Raw genomic sequence first — 18,082 nt, forward strand, 5'->3', positions numbered from 1 at the left:
AACCACCACCCCAATCGCCCCACATTGGGTTATACAGAAGTCCTGTCCACCGACTTTCGTTGTCGTGTCTGCGGGCAATTTACACAAATTCAATAAACGACAAAAGCAAAAGCCCGCAACTGAATACGAAACAAGAACTGGCAAAAGTGTTGAGCTCTAGGGGTGGTGGTTCAGATCGGGCTTAATTGGGTGGTGCTTGGGGGGCGGTGGGTTCTCATTAAAGTGCCTCAATCGATTTCAGACATTATCAAATTAACTGCAGTGGAATCCTTTAGGACGGCGCCTTAAAAATATACATTTATGATACTTTAAAAATATAAATGTAATTTAATATAATTAATAAATAAAATGACTATTTTTGTTATAATAATAAATTAATAAAATGGATATTTTTTCCCAGTGCATAGAATACCACCCTATCACTCAATTGAAACACCCATATTTGTTGACATTCGAGGCCTGTAATTTGTGTACATATTTGAGGAGAAAGTGCCGCGGAAGCTTGCTCCTTTTTGTTGTGGGCTGTTCCATCACATATTCATGGCACCTGAATGGGAACGTGGAATTAAATTTAATAATGCAATCCCTTTGGCACTCAATGAGTCGCACGTTTTATAATTGAGCAGCTCTTAGGCAAATGAAATTAATTATGCGTTTGGGGAATCGACAGTTGGTTGCGGGGCTATAGAATCGCTCGATTCGGTGGATGACAGGCGTTGGGGTCAGAGGTCATGGATTAGAATGTATGTGGTGACAGTTCTATTTCAGGCGACATTATTGGTCAATTTTTAATGTTGTGTGAAGTAGAAATACTACCGAATAGTGATCACTTAACTTGAAATAATTTAAAAAGTTAAAAACAAATTCTAAATTATTAAATAATACATTTTTTCCAATTCACTGAGAGCACACTTGGTTTGATATCCTTCAGTAGGCACTTATAGTTTTACTCCCCGTTAGAAGGACTATTAGTTTTGAACCCATGAAGGTTCATAGACTTCCCAGGGTTTCCAGCAGAGGTACAGTACCCTCTCGATGACCATCGAACTGCTCCATTTGATTTGCATGCGAAGACACGCAGGGACTTTTTCGGGTGTTCAAGTTCACGGCTTGATTTATGGCTCACGCCACAAGACGCCGTAAAGAGTCAGCTCCTTGAGCCACAGGTAAACAAGACCCTCGGGACCTCAAGGTCCGTCCTCCCAGAAGTTCCCCATAAAAGAGGCGAGACCTTGGCGCGCAAATTCACAAATCCATTAGGAGTTCGTTGGGTGTTTCCCGCGCTGATGGCATTTTTACGATTGTTGACAACAAATTGACACGATTTGTAATGGTCTTTCCCTAGGTCAGGTCATCAACCAGGAGGCCAGTCGGCACGTGGACATTTAAGGACCAAGGACTTGTTAGATATTCCTATCCAGGACGATCGGAGAGATGGCGGCCAGTGCTGGAGCGAGCAGCTGGTCGGGCAGCAGTGGGGGCAGCAACTCCTCCCAAGGACGAACCATTGCCACCGCCCAGCCGCCACAGGAGGAGAGACTAGTGGTAAGTACATATATATATCGGGTGCTTCATAGAGAGGATTACTGGGTATTAATGAGAATTGCCTTAGCCGACTTCATCTTAGGAAACACTATTTTTTGAAGATTTATTTTCAAAGAAGAAAAGACTTAAATTGATCAAATGACGAAAGTCGTTACAAGGTCTTGCAGGATTTCATGAGATCCCCATAGGACTCTTGGTAAAATATAAGTTCAAGCAAGTAGAGATCAGTAGTCAAACCCAAGCTTTCTGTGGAAATCCATGTTTATCAACCAATGTGGTTCGAGCTCATAGACCCACCGTTCGCAAACAAACCCATTTTAACAAACCCATATAATTAATATGGGAAATTTTTTTTAGGAAATATTTTTTATTTATTTATTTTTTACTTACTAAATTTAATGGAAAAATGGCTCTGGAAACTGAAGTCCTTCGGCCAGACCATATTATTATTATTTTTTTTTGTTGTAAAAATTGATGGAAATTAAACATAATGGCTTCTATAGCGTTTCGTGATTTGAATAAGTGAAGGCTGTACGGTGAAATATTCGCTTTGCGATAAGTGGTAACGAAGAGAGAATTAAATAAATATGTTCGAGTAAGTAAGTTAAAATTTGTGAACTTCCTTGTTCCTTTGTGGTAAGAGGACTAAAAATAAATACGTCTTTATGCGCTGTAAACTTCTAAACGAAATTAAAAGAAAATAAAAACTCCAGATTTGTTGAAATGAAATATTATTTATTTGCAATTTTAAAGAAATTAGTAGGGGAGAGTGGGGGAATTTCGTCAGCATTTTTTCAAAGCTATTTTTTGTCCATCTTGAGACACGTTATCATATTTCTATTTTTATTGTTGAATGCGGTTAGCACCAAGCTTTAAAATGTGACATTCCCCTATTTTTTTAATTACCTTGGTGATTTATAAAAAATTAAAAAGTAAAACTAATATACTGGGGCAATCTCGCCACACAGGGGGGTAAAATCACCACACCACCGGGGCAATTTCGTCACCTGAAAAATGTAGGGAACTTTACGCCTGTAAGTATGCTACACTGATCAAGCGTACCATTTTTGTTGACGTCCTATATTTGTTGCTGCTGCCGGTAGTCTGTTCGTTAGCCAGCTCGTCAAATAAAAAAAGATGTATCTAAACTAGGTGCGAATTTACCCTAAGCATAGGGTGGCGAAATTTCCCCAGACAGTACTTTTTTAGAAATAATTATTTTTCTCCCGAAATTAGGCGCGAAGTTAAAAATCACTAACGCAGAAATGCACATTATAGCACTGTGTACACCCAAAAAAAATCGATATGAATCGTAGGTCAATTTGACCTTTTTTAAGATCATTTTTAACTTGATATGGGGCCAGGTAAATGTGATATGGTCGAAAATGTAAGAACGAAAATTTTCATTATTCCTGACCAAAACTTATTCTAGTGCGAGCGAGAAAACATGCTTGAAGTACGTCAGTTCGAATTTCGAATACGGCTTTCTCGCTTCCACTCATGTCATTTTGCTCGCCATATTGATTCTTGCGCTCTTTTTCGAAGTTAGAGAATCTCCGAGAGAGAGAATTCGGCAAAATGATATTATTTAATGTACATTTTATGAATATTTCAGGTAAAAACGATATGAGTAGGAATAACCAGAAAATTACCTGGACTTATCGATTTTACGGCGACGTGCTTTTTTTTGTGTGTATTATACAAAAAAACCTGTATCTTATCCCTTGTCAATTGTGGCATACAGAAAAAATTTCGTCGAGTACTAAATGTAGCTTTTGAACTATTAAACAAGAGAGAACGCTATAGTCGGGTTGTTGTCCCGACTATCTAATACCCGTCACTCAGCTAAAGGGAGTGCGAACGCTGTGTCGGGTTGGTGTCCCGACTAATAATCGTAACTCAGCTAAAGGGAGTGCGAGGGAGATAGATATATAATTTTTGATTGCGTATAACTTTTTAATGAATGGTCCGATTTGAAAAATGTCTTCTACATTTCGATAGGTATAAATATACATAACAAAATTGCATTTATACTTCTTGGAAATCTTTAAAGATGTGGGCGCAGGACCCATTTTAAAATCGTTAGTGGGCGATTGTGGGCGTTAGAGGGGGCGTGGCGCTCGGCTAAAATAAACTTGCCCTGCGTAGGAAGCCAAAGAATATGTGTGGGAAATCTCAACCTTCTAGCTTTTGTAGTTTCTGAGATCTCAGCGTTCATACAGACGGACAGACGGACAGACAGACAGACAGACAGACAGACAGACAGACAGACAGACGGACAGACGGACATGGCTAGATCGACTCGGCTAGTGACCCTGATCAAGAATATATATACTTTATGGGGTCGGAAACGCTTCCTTCTAGCTGTTACATACTTTTGCACGAATCTAGTATACCCTTTTACTCTACGAGTAACGGGTATAAACACATTTAATATTATAGCTTAATTATCATTGGTTGTGTCTGGCCGTCTTGAAGGACTAAAACAAAAAAATTATATATTTTTACGACTTATGGATTCCGAGATATTGCAGGTGTCGAAATTGCCCCTGTGACGAAATTCCCCCACTCTCCCCTACTTTTGAAAAGTTTTTGAGTTTAGATTGAGTTGGATTTTCTAGAGAAAGTCAAAACCTTCACAGTCCTGACATTTAAGTTTCGTTACCACAGATGACAAGTTTCGGCTGCGAACGCATGCCAGATCCTGCAGAACAGTTAAAGGCCTGGAAGAATTCCTCGTTTCTTGTTAGCAAGGCCATAGCTATGTACGCATGATGATCCTCGTAATCGGAGCAAAGCGTCTGAATGGATCCCAGAATAAAGAGCTGCTCCGGCGACATGTCGAGTCCTGGCATCTGCTCGTTGATCCTCTCCTGCTTGGGATCCTCCAGAAGCTGCTTCATGTGACTTTGATAGGCAGAAAATGCCAGTCGCAATCTGTCAAAGTCGTGGGAATAATTACCGATCTCCGACTCCGCGGAGTTTAAGTCGTGAAGACTTCCGTAGTTATCCCAAAAGCAATCGAATTTTTCTAAAAATTGCAAGTTCAATGTCCAGTGGAGGTTGGAAAAGGTTCGTGCAACAAAACCACCCAAGGCGCCGAATTTGAGGGAAAACGGCCATGATTGGTTGTAAAAGGGTGCTTGCAACAATGTGGCCATTTGAAGGACGTGAAGCAACACGGTATTCGGAGACTCGGACAGTTGGACAGAGAGCTCATCGGAGTGAAGAGTGCTGTATCGATTGACGTCCGCACCAAGCCTTTTAAGATTAATATTGGTCGCAGCATAGCTATGGTCGTCTATTTCGAGGCGGCTTATTTCCGGGATTAGGCGATCGGCGAGAATGTTGAACTGGGTGCGATCAAAGAGATACCTTATAGGGATACTTAAGTGGTGGTGGTGCGTAAAGTATTTCCCCAACGACCTTCTAATGCTCTTATACACTTCGCCTTCAATTTCAGACACTTCCGACATGATTTCCGCCTTAAAGTTCTCCTGTAAAGATATAATAATATAATAGATTTAATTCGTTTTAAAATTTGAATTAAGCGTTTTCTCACCGCCATATAAAGTTTGATGAAAAGGAACGGCATGGCGTTCCTTACACTTGATGCGCAATAATCTCCCTGGTATTTGGTGTTATTTAGTTTGGAGTCAAATGCGTACAGCAGCTTCATGGCCAGATAATTGGCCACGGCTTCCGAGTGCCGGGAACTCAGCTTGTCCATCTCCTCGAAGTATGAAAAACAACTCGGACATCCATCGGGGTCATCCTCGTTCCAGACGATCTTGAAGTAGATAGCCTTAAAGGTTTCGCAGCTCACACAATTGCTAGTATGTCTCTTATATACCGCCTCTCGCCAGAATGCGAGGATCCCGTCGATTACTTCGGTAATTTTTTCCTCTGAAAGCTTAAAGGATCTTAGGTATCCGCGCATGCGCTGCGCAGCGAGTCTATAGGGAGTATTACTTTTAAGGATGTCAAACGAAACGGGGTTGCCAAACCCCAATCGGTAAAATTGATTTAATTTGGGCTTAAAAGGATAATATTCCTCAATCTCCTCGCGAAGCAGACCCTCTGCCCCATAATTAAGTAAGTGGGCACTCATGTTGAACCAACTAAAGTTGGAGGCGTTCCAGGTGGCACCATCGACAGCGGGGAAGCCTCCGATCGATCGAATTAGCGTTAGGTAGTGTGGATCAGCAGCAGGGAACGGATAAAGATCAGCCGCCATACAGGCGTTGTAGACTCGTTGGGCCACCTTCAGTTCACTGGACACATTGAGAGACTCCGCCAGATCCATCCTTCCCAGTAAATGTTCCGTTCTGCCCACCAGATGTTTCGTCATTTCATCCGGAACCGACCGTACCGACCGTATCGACCGTACCGACTTTTTTGGATAGTTTCCGCAGGCGTACTGATAAAAATCGTGACAGGGTTCTTCACTCAAGTCCATGTAGGACTTCATGAGATTCGCATAGGACTCTAGGTAATCCTCCTTGGAACTCTTTATTGCGCTCCCATTGCTCTTCGAGAAAAATATTAGTACAAGCAAGCAGATCAGTGGTTTAGCCAAGCTTGTACCAATCGCGGTCACACCGAATAATTCCATGATAATCAACCTATTTTGTCTGAACTTATAGGCCGACTGTTCGCTTTAGATCGCGAATTTATACTAAAGCTTTTGACAAAACGAACATATTTTTATATGCTCAGATTGGCAAAAGCTGTATCCGGCAAAGTTTTGTGAAGAAATACTTTTATAACAACTGCTTGAGATTAAACATACTTATCTACCACAAACAATTTCTGCCTTTGTGTTTAGCGACTTGAAGAAATGAAGAATTAAATAAATACTTTTGGGAGTGGGATATAAATATGCAAAAAGTTTTAAACTTCTATTTCTGTTTGTGATTAGAGGCCTAGAAACAGTCGACTTGGATATATAAAAACTAGAGTACATGCGTGCGTAAACCTGACCCTGATCTTAAATGCTTTGAATTTGTAACGCAATATTCGTAAAATAAAAGGGTATCTTGAATAAGTAAAAATATAAGCATATAAAATACTCAAATTTTTACTTATATTTAGCAATACTCTTTAATAATTAATGGTCTCTCCACCAGGTGGCAGTTCGAGTCCGACCCAGCATGGAGGCCAGCGAGCGCTGCATCGAGGTGGTCTCCGGGGGATCGCTGCTCTACGACGACGGAGGGAAGAGTCGCCCGCGGCAGTACTCCTACGACCATGTCTTTCGTGAGCACGACAGCCAGGAGCAGGTGTACAAGACGACCACGGCGCCGTTGGTGCGGGATGTCCTCAACGGCTTGAATGCGGCCGTCTTCGCCTATGGAGCTACGGGTTCCGGCAAGACGCACACCATGCTGGGACCTGTGCCGCGCAAGAAACCCCAGACTGCCGACCGTCCGCCGGCCACCGCCTCCTGTGATTCCACGGATGTAAGTAGCCAGGACATCGGCCTCATGGTGCGGGCCATTGAGGATATCTTCAGTCACATCGAATCGGCGGAGGCCGATTCCTGCCGGGTGTCCATATCCTACCTGGAGATATACAACGAGCTGATACGGGATCTCCTGAATCCGGGAGGTCCCTTGGAGCTGCGCGAGGATCATCGGGGGCAGCGAATCACGGTGGCCGGGCTCTCGGAGATTACCACTTCCAGTCGAAAGGAGGTGGTGAGTCTGTTGATCAAAGGGAACAAGGCGAGAACCATGGAGCCAACGGCCGCAAATCAGACCTCGTCGCGGAGTCACGCCCTGCTGAGCATCATGGTCCAGGCCAGGACTCCGCTGGGCACCAAGCAGGGTCGGCTCTTCCTCACCGATCTGGCCGGTTCGGAGCGGGCCAAGAAGACCAAGAATCGGGGCAAACGACTGCAGGAGGGGGCGCACATAAACCGCAGCTTGCTGGCTTTAGGAAACGTGATAAATGGTTTGTCGGGCGGAGCGCGGTATGTCAACTACCGGGACTCGAAGCTGACCAGGCTGCTCAAGGAGGCGCTGAGTGGTCGCTGCAAGACCGTAATGATTGCCCACGTTGCCCCCGAGAGCAAGCACCGCGATGAGACGAAGAACACCCTGGTCTATGCCGACCGGGCCAACAGCATCACCACCAAGCTGCAGAACTCCGTGTACATCGATGAGTTCAAGGACTTCCCCACCAAGCACTACCAGAGTCTCGTCTCGGAGTTGCGCGACGAGGTGTCGCGTCTGCGCACCAAGATGCTCACCGAACGGCCTCGAAGTGGAGCAGCTGCAGCGGCGGCCAAGGTGGCAGCCTCAGGATCATCGGCAGGCGGTCCGGGCACAGCTGGAGCAGGGGGATCCGAGGCTATCCCGGAACAGGACGAACAACGCAAGACGGAACTGCGGTATCTACGCGAACAGATCGTGCTCACCTTCAAGCAGCAAATGAAACTGCGACGCAAGCTCCTCGAGGCCGAGAGCCATCTCCTGGGCCTGGAACTGGATGCAGAGCGACAGCACATGATCATCTCCCACTGGCAAGGACGCATCGGAAAACTATATGACGCCATGGGCGACGATGGTGAGTTTACGGTGGTTTACTAGGGTTTTAAAGAGTAGTGAATAATGTAGAATTAGTTTAAACTTTAAAGGAATAATTACTTTCTGTGTAAAAATAGTTTAATATTAAAACGATATACACAGAACTCCTTTAATCTGAGCTGTGATTGATCTATAAATTATTTAAATTAATTCCCTAATAAATTAAATGATTTTTTTTAAAGGCTAGCTCTTGTGATTTAATTTACTCGACTTCTTTTATCAAAAAGGTAGTCAAAGTATAGTCGAGTATACTCGTGTATGGATATTATGATTTACTTTAGTACCCCAAAAAAAAAATCGATATAAAACGTAGATCAATTTTACATATGTGACCAGGTAAATTTGAGCTGGTTGAAAAGAGTACTTCATGTATTTTTACATAAACATACAATTTACCATATTAACAATATTCTTATTGATATTTATTCCCATTTCCCCTGCAGACATCGAATCAGAGGGATCTGTGGCCCTGAAGAATGCATGGGGAGAGTTGGCGGCCATTGAAAAGGAAACGCGGCGCTACAAAGAAATCCGCGAGAGGACGGAGCACGAGCTGGAGCAGTGTCGCCAGAAGGGTGTCAAACTGGAGGATGTGAGTCTGAATAAAAAAAATTTACTCCCCTGATAGGTAATGACCCGTTTCTGCCGCCCCAGGAGCTTCCGGAGCGCATCAGTAGCGACGAGGAGCGCGAGCTACTGGCCCTTCTGTGCCGCGTCCACGAACTGGAGGCGGACAAGGTGTCCCTGCAGGCCGAGCGATTGGCTCGCCAGGCGGAACTGCGTCGTCGTGACCTCCAGCTGCTCCGGGCGGAACGGCAGCGACGCCTCTGCGAGGACATCATCAGCTCCCAGCGACGACTCATCGAGGAGGGCAACGTGGATCTGCCGGACGAACTGCGTGAGCTTTATGGGCTCTACCAGCAGGAGATCCATGCCGGCGTGGTCACGCCAAGCACGAGCAACTACGAGAGGAAACTTCCGCCCATCTATACCGCGGGGTATGAATGCTTCTTTTCTTGTTATAAATCTATTAAATCTTATTTATTTTAAAAACTTTACTTAGATCCGACTCACCCGGTTCGAGTTCCAGTTCAGAGTGGTCGCCAGCTTCGCCGCTGCCACAAATCGATAGCCAGATGGATCCCGTTGACCGGGTCATGGGTCCGCCCGTCAATCCTCGTCTGCCACGACTTTCCACGGCGACTGTGGTTCCGGCCGGAGGACCCCGAAGACCTTCGCTACGGATGGGCAGGAATCCCCATCCCCATCCACACCCGTAGGATTGACAGCGGCTAAGGGAGAGGGAGGAGCTCAGGAATACTTGTAACTAAGAGTTAGGATTACTAGGGATGCGATCGTCTGCTCAAATTACTTATTGTATTATAACTTACCATCCCACGCACTTCACTTATGTATCCTCGAACGTATCAATAAATATAAAACTCAGCTTAAAGGAATAAAATTGTTTATTTAATAAATAGATGTGTTAATATTTAAATGTAATCTTGCATTAAAAAATAAGATTCGTACTAAAACATTGAATTGTATTCACATTGTACCATATAGATGACGTGAAGCAGGATAACCGAGCATCCGTCGAAGGCCAAGCTTCGATTCATGCGATAGGTCCCGAAGATGTGAACGTAGGTGTGCTGCTCCGCCAGTTGCAGGCAGAACCATTCCATCTGGGAGAATCAAGGACGTCTTTAATATCTATATCAATGTCTATATTTTAACTTACACTTTGCTCCACTTGCGGATCCTGGCTATAAAGTCCCCTGATCACATCCTTTGTGGCCTCCAAGAGGGAATCCGTGGTGTGCGTCAAGGAATTCATCATCAGTGAAAAGAGCAGCGGCTGTATGCAGGTGATAAATACCATCTGCAGGTACTCGAGTTCCGATTCAATGGCACTATGACCTAGGCAAACCCGAACCAACATGTACCCGACTCGTATGCCACTCCACACATTTCGCATCAAGTAGCAGAGAAACACAAACCTAAGGTGATCATAAATATTTCATTTGAGGAAGATTCATTTAAAAATCACACTTTAACAGTTATTTTCTGATTTGTAAAGTAAAACTCAAAGAATAACCGTATTTTTTTAGTTTTAACAGTTATTCGTCGTGATCAAAAATAAAACTCAAACTTGATTTATGGCGATTTTGTGGGTAAAATAAATTTAAAAAAAAATAAAGTTATAAAATATGCGCGGTTGCCTTTTTTAACAAATTTTTAGTAAGTTATATAAAACATGGTTTTTTCCAAAATGTCAAGGGAATAACTGTTATTCATAAAAATCAGCAAATAACAGTTATTTTTTGAGTTTTATTATAACAATCAAAAAATAAAAATCATTACGGATTTGTAAACTACAATGGCTAATAAAAATAGAGGTGTATTTAAAAAAAATTTATGACCCTTCTAAGTGCGGGATTTTTGTTTTAAGAAAAATTTACAATAACAGTTATTTTCGGTCCCTGTTTAAAAGCAGCCCATACCATTTAATTGGGAAAAAAACGGTGTGTCGGGTTAAGATAAGAAATTATTGAGTGGTTAATTTAATGGAGTGGAAAGTACTCGTCGAACCCATTTGGGATTCTCTGGCTTAGCTCGCGTTTATAGCGAGTTAAAATTTTAAATACCAATTTTTTTTAATAATGACTTTATTTTGTGAGCCGATTAAAACGTTACTTTTACCCAAATGGGTTTAGCTAATTTCGATGAGTATCTTCTGTAGATGAAATCAAAATTGCGGTTACATTTTTCACGTGACACTGTGTTATTTTTTTCCATTACTTTCGTAGACGAACTTAGGAACCTTTGAAGTGTAGCTCTACAAATCTATTTAGTTAGTCCCAAAAAAGTACTACGTAAATAATTTTTTTTTTTTTTTTTTATTTTTAATTTGCCATACAATTTTTTCAAAAAGATTTATTGGATATACTCTGCATAACCATGCCTAGCTTTCAGATTAAAGTGATTTCTGGCAATAGTGCTGTGGTCGTGTATGCCCCGGGTTACGAGACTGAGGTCTTTCTTCCCCATGTGCACCAGAATGGCATCGTCCTAAGCAACTTTTTACGTAGTCGTCGGCCGAATCCAGTATTCGACGTGGCTCCCTGGGATTCTCCAAGCGAAGAAGAATCAAACTGCCCGAAGCTTTCACTCAAACTAATATCAAACGACAGCGTGGTCGTCGTAGAAAGTGATACTTTAAAACCCGAGAAATTTGTGCCGGAAATTTGTTGTGACTGCATATTCATGAAAAACATCACCGGCCCTGAAACTACCAAACAACTCATTCAAAACTGATTTCCAATAAATAAACACAGCAACGTCACAGGGAAAATAATGCGACACAACATTTTCCACTTTGTTTAAATTAAAAACATTTTTATACCCTTGTAGAGGGTATTATAATTTCAGTCAGATGTTTGCAACGCAGTGAAGGAGACGTTTCCGACCGCATAAAGTATATATATTCTTGATCAGCACCAATAGCCGAGTCTATCTAGCCATGTCCGTCTGTCCGTCTGTCCGTTTCTATGCGAACTAGTCTCTCAGTTTTAAAGCTATCGCGATGAAACTTTCCCGAAAGTCTTCTTTCTATTGCAGGTAGTACATATGTCGGAGCGAGCCGGATCGGACCACTATATCTTAAGGCTCCCATAGGAAAATTCAAACAAATATATGAAAATTCATTGTAACTTTGTAGGAAGTAGGCGTTTTGATCCTTGACTAATTAAAAACAAAATTGGAATTCCTGGAACTGCACCGAGTAAGCATTACTTTATCTACAAGGGTATATAAGCTTCGGCTGGCCGAAGGTAGCTTCCTTTCTTGTTTGTGATTGATTTTGTTTTGATTTAATATTATTATAAGCTAGTTGGCGGTCCTAATTAGGATACAAAAATTGTTTAACTAACCTGAAGACCAAGCAAACCTCATCGGTCATATCAATTAGCGACTGGAACATGGCCTGCAGCTCTCGCAGTCGCCAAAGCTGGTCCGGAAAAGGATTTGGATCCAGGATGACTAACTCCAGACCCGACTGCAAACGCCACCAGTTCCGGCAGATCTCCAGCATGAGGCCAAAGGCCAAAGAGTTGGTGGCGAATATCATGCACTCGGAGAGGAAACAGTTGCAGGGATTGTGGTTTCCTCTCAAAAATCGATTGACATTCAAGGCGGCATGGATGGCGAGTCGAAGGATCAGCAGAAGAGTGACAATTATCAGGAGCATATTAAGAAATCGCTTATGTCCTTTAGCCACCCTGTAGCCGCGTGATTTGCTTATCTGCTCCATTTTCTGAAGTTTTATAATCATATTACGAATCCGATCCTGACGCCGATGAGCACAGCCCATGCAACTGATCAGAGATAGGAAAACGAGGCCGAAATATGTGATGGCAGCCAGCCGCACCAGCGGAGATTCCTCGAAGGAAGCGGCACTGAAGTGCCAGAAGTCCATGAGGAACTTTATCGTCAAGATAATCACCACTAAATTGTGAATTATACGATAGCAGGCCAGAAATCGGGATTGGCGTAATTTTCCCGAGCGGAAATAGAAGGTGGTGATTCCATTTAATGTGCAAAACCAAAGGAATCCTAATTGCAGCAAGCGTCTCGGTGATATCATGGTCCTCTTTGAAGTAGCCAATAAAATTAACTGAACCTAAAGTTAAATGCGAAACAGTTAGGAACTGATTTGTATTGCATCCACTCCAATCAATTGAAGTAAGTTTCCCTTTGGGATTTATTTTGAATAGGTAACTAACATTACTATCGATTTTCAGACCGTTATATCGAACCGTTGCTTGCGCACATTTTTAACTAGTTTTAATTTAAGTTAAAGCATTGTTAAATCGAACATGTTTGAAACATGAAATTTAATTATTAATAATGCATTGAACAAAAAAAATTAGAAATGCTCAGCTTATTTGTTTATAAATTTGATTAGTTTAAAAAAAAATCTAAAAAATGTATGTTTTTAATAAACAAGACCACAAAAAAAGGCAGAGGATTTAAATTCGATTTTAAGTTAATTCTTATCATTACGGATATTCCTCTACTTAGTATCCAATATCAAAATCATACTCGCAATCGATAGACCGGCGTCTATTCTTGATCACCTGGCAACCCTGGCTGACAACAAAAAAAACTTTGCTAATTTCTGGATTGTGCAGAACCAAAACTAAAATGTTAAACAATTTCGGGAGAATTCTTAACCACGATTGCCACTGCAAGCAAGGTGCGGATAGACACGATCTAATGGCGGGCAGACATTGTATTTCCAACCACCACATATTGGTGTCCCGAAAGTGCACTGGAAATGGTCAACTACCTTTGAGGTTAAATACGTTCAACAACTTCGGCTTGCTTATCTGGCACAAATGCAGCTGCGGTACGGAGCTTCTGCAAATAAACCAACTAAATAACTTTGGGACCATAGTGAACTGCAAGTCTACGTGCAGGCGAATTCTTCCTGCTCAAAGTTTCAACCAGACTTCCAGGCGACTAGAGATTTCTTCCGCGAATCCTGGGAGTCAGGCAACTGTGGCCACCAAAGTACAGTCACTGACGAGTCAGAAGTTAGGAAGGTCTGCTTTGCTGTCCCAGGAACTCGTTAATGCAAGACAACCACAGAATTCATTAATTGCCACCTCAAATCTGCAGCCACGTACACAAGAAAGCTCGGGATCCTTGCCAAAGTCTCTAAGAATATCTTCAACAGCTCAAACAAACACTATGTCTAATTTGGGACCCGTTTGTTCAAATTGTAGAAGGCTGAATTATCTTTTGAAACCACGGGGCAATGGTACGCCTTTCCAGATTCAACAACCTCCGAGTAATTCACTATTGAGCAAAGAAAAGCCTATCGGAAGCAGCCTAATTAGACATCCAGTCTCTCGAAAGAACCTGAAATATGGAATATCTCAAGAAAACTTAAAAACTTTTCAGGTAAGCCAATTATTTTATACATTTTAGCTCGATATAAAAAAAACGTTTTTGTCCTTTACATAGAACATGCAGTCTGTATTGAAGCCACCCGAAAATCGATCGATGATGCAGTGCGTCAAACCCCAGAATTTTCCAATTAACAAAACCAATAATTCGAATATGCAGATTCGGAGTATTGCCGAGTCAACAAACCAGCAGCAGATAAAACCACGTAGCGTTGCAGCCGACAGTCGATCCTCTAACAATCTGCCTTCAAATGGATCATCAGTTCCACTATACCATCTTCAACATATTGAACCAAAATTAGCGGGAAAATTACCTGTTGCTAAGCCAGGAATATTTAAGGTTCCGGCGATCCCTCGTAATTCGCGATCAGTTCTTATTCCACAAAAAAACTGTTACAAGAATTTGAGACCTGAAGCCACAGCGACACTCCCACAGAAAAAGAAACGAAAACCCTCGCCAAATATTAATGTAATTCCCCCGAAGCCGCATAATTCGCGATCAGTGCTTATTGCAAAAGAACACTGTTACGCGAATTTGAATCCTGGAGCCAAAACAACACTCCCACAGAAGAGCAGTCGAGAATCCCCGCAATCAGTGCTTATTCCACAAGGAAAGTGTCTTAAGAATTTAAGACCTGAAGCCACAGCGACACTCCCACAGAAGCGGAGCCGAGAATCTTTTGTTTCCCAGGGCAATCAACCGAAGCATATTAGGGTTGATAAGTTGAATGAGCCAAAACCAAGCATGAATTTGACAACTAAACCTAAAATCTCAACACACTTAAAGTCTGACTTTACTTTATCGGAAAAAATTATGCCAATCATATCCTCACTGGTCAAGAAAAATTTGGAAGCAACAGTCTGTTTCACATTGAACAACGAAACTAATTCGAAGCTAACGATATCTTCAGTTAAGAAGTCTACCAGCACAAGCATTCAAAATAAGGAGATAATTAATGCAAAGGATTTATTACATCAACATCCAACGTTAGAAACTTCTCAGCCAATTAAAGTCAATTCTACAATAGACATCAAAAAATCCGTAAGACGTTCCCTGCTTGCCGAATTTAACCAGCTTAAATCGAACCTCTGAAGTAGGCTTCTCTACAGAGAGAGTAATTTGCCTATTTTGAGTAAATAACGGCCAGAGAGATGAATAAGTTTAATTTTCAAAATTTCGTACATAAATAGGAATCTATACGAATAACAACTTGAATGCGGAGAATGATTACCTCTATTTAATTTTTAACTTTTTAAGTATACTTGAAAATGTAGTTATTTTTCAGACTGTAAAGTGAATTATCATCGTTTCATTAATTACTATATTTTCAAGCATTTTTTTTTGGTCTGTCGACATAAAATGAAAAGAAGTTTTTTTTTATTTAAGTACATTTTTGGCACAGTTTATTTGATTTATTTGTTTCTCATTTATGAAAAAACTAATTTTATTTCATGTAATCATGTAATTTGATTTTGTCAAAAAATTCCTTTTGGAATTTCTTGAATATCACAAACCAATTTTTTCACATAATTTTATGCGTAAATAAATATGAATTTAAGTTGCAGTATCAGCAATTTTTTGAATTATTATTTGTTTAAAATAGAAGGGGGATTCCCTAAACTGTTGAATTGCTGAATTGTTGAAAATTCAACAAAAAATTTCAGCAATTAAGGGAACGACCCAAAATGGTTCCTGTTGAATTTTCAAACAGCTGTTATTTGTTGAAAAGTTTCACGGAACTTAAAGCATGTAAAATTTGATTTATTATTGCTAGTTACTGTGAAAAAGTGTTACCAAGGTAAAAAGAACCACAAATATGCTTTCTAAGTTGATTTTAAAATAAATAATGCGTACTGGTGATACTAAAATGTTACAGAGTTGCCACGACTTTTGAAAAAAGGTGACAACTCTGACTTTTCAGCAATTCAACAACATTTTCAACAGCCCCTAGGCTGTTGAATTGCTGAAATTTCTGAAAGTTGACTTTGTATGGAACAGCTGATTAACAGCTGACCAAAATTCAACAATTCAGCAATTCAACAGTTTAGGGAATCCCCCTAGAATTTCTTATGAGTATTAATAACAACACTGGGGAATTATCGAAACATTTTAATCGTTTGATCGGCTTGCAAGGATGTGGCAACTCTAAAAATAATCGAAGCCTACCGCGTGCTATTTCGCAAGAATTATAATAATATAATATGGCGCTATTAAAGGGAGATATTATGATTAACGTGGTTTCCAATAGCGGAGTTATATCCTCGCGCGAGTGCAACTGCAGAGGAAGAAGTGGAAACGATTTGCAGATGATGAACACGGATGGTGTTACCAACTACGGGGTTATGACGACGCGCAAGTGCCAAGGAGAAAGAAGTCCACAAACTGTTAAAATAAAAAGCTTTATGAACTATGGCCAATTGGTGCTGCACAAATGCGGCTGCAACTCTGATCTGGTGGAGATCAAAGAATTCTTTAACCACGGAACCTTGATTGTCTGCAGGAGCACCTGCAAGGCCTGTAAGCCCAAAGAAGCCCCTGCAAATTTGTCTAAAATCGGTGAGTATTTACATATGCCAATTATAGCAAATATTTATAAGCCAATGTCCCCAGAACCCAAGGAACTAGGCGTGCCTCCCCAAAAAGCCATAGCAGCTCCATTGGACTTACGTAATCCAACTGGTAAACTTAATAGTCCAGAGGAACCATCATCATCTTCCGAGAATTTGTCAAAGAAAGAAAATGTTATCATCCTTGAAAAAATTCTGCTACAAAGGAAAGAGTCCGCTAAAACTGGGGGTATCGGTCAAAATCCACTATATATTGATATCCAACCTAAAATAACCGATCTCCTGAAAAATACTGCAAATTCAACAAAGTTGATTTCACCTGATAACGCACTAAAACGTCCAATGGAAGCCACAGAAAACATAGAAAACCCGCCAAAAAAGCTTTGTTTGGCTCCAACTTCAGAAAATTTGGTTTCATCTACTAGTCGGAAATCATCTAATACAACTGAAGTTTCAGGAGCCGAGGCAAATCCGCCAAAAAACCTATGTTTGGCCCCAGCAAGCAACTCTATCGACAATTTTTCGCCACAGAATCTGGGATCATCCAAAGCATCTGCTATTCCGGTCCAGAAAAGTCATCAATCTCAAATTCAAATGTGCACCATTTGCGCCAACGATTTCCAGGAATATGTAAACGATCCCAAAAACGCTAAATTGAAGCATAAAACTTCAAAATTGAGGTGTCCTTACTGCTTGAACAGTAAGGTCAATAAGACGCAACTCAGCAATCACATTGCCACCTGTCAGGAGGAACAGAAGCCCTACCAGTGCCTCGGATGTCCCTACAAGTCCACCAGACAAATTAGTATTACTGTACACTCTACAACTTGTTTCTATCTCATGGCCGCAAAACTTTTCCAACAACGTTGCTTGCTAAATCACTGCAGTAACTAAGAAAGCGCAGATTATCCTTTAACATTAATACTCTATTGCTTAACTTTATGTCATTGGAATTTATTACGCTTATCTGAAGAAAACAGCGTAATTAAGTTCCTAGTTTACTTTGCCTTTATAAAACATCAAAAATAATCTGCCTTGTGCTTAGATTTTTTTTATTGATGTATATATATCCATAATCTTTAATAACTACCAGAGCAAATTTGAAGAATATTTAACGCTCACGACGTATGTAAATTAATCAAGCATATTTATCATTTGTATTTTCTCTGAACGTTATCTTTATATATTCAGATTTCAAAACTATTCTTTAACTCAGTATAAGCTTGAACTTTGAAACGCACAACACGAATTTGAACTTAAAAGATTTTTCGTTCCTTATCATATTACTTAACAACTGTAAAGTATAATTAATTTTTCGTTTTTGTATTTGAATACTTGAATAAAACTGCTGCAAAAGGAAAAGCAAAAATAGTTTCGTTTATTTAAAATCAATTTGAAAGCTAAGCT

At 41.0% G+C, this 18,082-nt stretch overlaps 4 protein-coding genes across 6 annotated transcripts; 2 read left to right on the plus strand and 2 right to left on the minus strand.

Moving 5' to 3' along the window:
• The first annotated feature begins 1,345 nt into the window (after positions 1 to 1,345).
• Positions 1,346 to 9,578, plus strand: Kif19A (Kinesin family member 19A). Of its 3 annotated transcripts, none has more exons than XM_044394111.2 (5): positions 1,346 to 1,545; positions 6,675 to 8,115; positions 8,579 to 8,727; positions 8,790 to 9,133; positions 9,199 to 9,578. In XM_044394111.2, exons 1-5 carry the CDS (start codon positions 1,435 to 1,437, stop codon positions 9,413 to 9,415), a joined length of 2,262 nt encoding a protein of 753 aa, XP_044250046.1. In that variant the 5' UTR covers positions 1,346 to 1,434; the 3' UTR covers positions 9,416 to 9,578. The 3 variants fall into 3 exon arrangements, with proteins under 3 accessions (XP_044250046.1, XP_070073537.1, XP_070073538.1); XM_070217436.1 differs by lacking the exon at positions 1,346 to 1,545 and adding an exon at positions 6,557 to 6,592; XM_070217437.1 differs by lacking the exon at positions 1,346 to 1,545 and adding an exon at positions 6,561 to 6,579.
• On the minus strand, positions 4,018 to 5,523 carry LOC108060222 (membrane metallo-endopeptidase-like 1). The gene is made up of 2 exons (XM_017145830.3): positions 5,108 to 5,523; positions 4,018 to 5,042 (listed from the first exon to the last, which is right to left on the minus strand). Exons 1-2 carry the CDS (start codon positions 5,483 to 5,485, stop codon positions 4,197 to 4,199), a joined length of 1,224 nt encoding a protein of 407 aa, XP_017001319.3. The 5' UTR covers positions 5,486 to 5,523; the 3' UTR covers positions 4,018 to 4,196.
• A 54-nt stretch (positions 9,579 to 9,632) lies between the features above and the next one.
• LOC108060143 (putative gustatory receptor 85a) lies at positions 9,633 to 12,780 on the minus strand. Its single transcript, XM_017145722.3, has 3 exons — positions 12,068 to 12,780; positions 9,877 to 10,135; positions 9,633 to 9,820 (listed from the first exon to the last, which is right to left on the minus strand). Exons 1-3 carry the CDS (start codon positions 12,778 to 12,780, stop codon positions 9,665 to 9,667), a joined length of 1,128 nt encoding a protein of 375 aa, XP_017001211.2. The 3' UTR covers positions 9,633 to 9,664.
• Positions 12,781 to 16,226: 3,446 nt separating this feature from the next.
• Positions 16,227 to 18,079, plus strand: LOC108060172 (uncharacterized). Its single transcript, XM_017145752.3, has 2 exons — positions 16,227 to 16,664; positions 16,719 to 18,079. Exons 1-2 carry the CDS (start codon positions 16,310 to 16,312, stop codon positions 17,567 to 17,569), a joined length of 1,206 nt encoding a protein of 401 aa, XP_017001241.2. The 5' UTR covers positions 16,227 to 16,309; the 3' UTR covers positions 17,570 to 18,079.
• The last annotated feature ends 3 nt before the right edge of the window (positions 18,080 to 18,082 follow it).

This window comes from Drosophila takahashii, chromosome 3R, assembly GCF_030179915.1.
Source record: "Drosophila takahashii strain IR98-3 E-12201 chromosome 3R, DtakHiC1v2, whole genome shotgun sequence".
Taxonomy (NCBI): Eukaryota; Metazoa; Arthropoda; class Insecta; order Diptera; family Drosophilidae; genus Drosophila; species Drosophila takahashii.

Bases quoted from the DNA above. Each gene is read 5' to 3' on its own strand.
- LOC108060222 (XM_017145830.3), bottom strand. From the start codon at position 5,485: ATGCGCGGATACCTAAGATCCTTTAAGCTTTCAGAGGAAAAAATTACC. The intron at 5,043-5,107 runs GTGAGAAAACGC...ATATCTTTACAG, and splicing joins TCATCAAACTTTATATGGCG to GAGAACTTTAAGGCGGAAAT.
- LOC108060143 (XM_017145722.3), bottom strand. From the start codon at position 12,780: ATGATATCACCGAGACGCTTGCTGCAATTAGGATTCCTTTGGTTTTGC. The intron at 10,136-12,067 runs GTTAGTTAAACA...TGATCACCTTAG, and splicing joins GAGGTTTGCTTGGTCTTCAG to GTTTGTGTTTCTCTGCTACT. The intron at 9,821-9,876 runs GTAAGTTAAAAT...TGATTCTCCCAG, and splicing joins ATCCGCAAGTGGAGCAAAGT to ATGGAATGGTTCTGCCTGCA.
- LOC108060172 (XM_017145752.3), top strand. From the start codon at position 16,310: ATGGCGCTATTAAAGGGAGATATTATGATTAACGTGGTTTCCAATAGC. The intron at 16,665-16,718 runs GTGAGTATTTAC...CAATGTCCCCAG, and splicing joins TGCAAATTTGTCTAAAATCG to AACCCAAGGAACTAGGCGTG.
- Kif19A (XM_044394111.2), top strand. From the start codon at position 1,435: ATGGCGGCCAGTGCTGGAGCGAGCAGCTGGTCGGGCAGCAGTGGGGGC. The intron at 1,546-6,674 runs GTAAGTACATAT...TCTCTCCACCAG, and splicing joins CACAGGAGGAGAGACTAGTG to GTGGCAGTTCGAGTCCGACC. The intron at 8,116-8,578 runs GTGAGTTTACGG...TTTCCCCTGCAG, and splicing joins TGACGCCATGGGCGACGATG to ACATCGAATCAGAGGGATCT.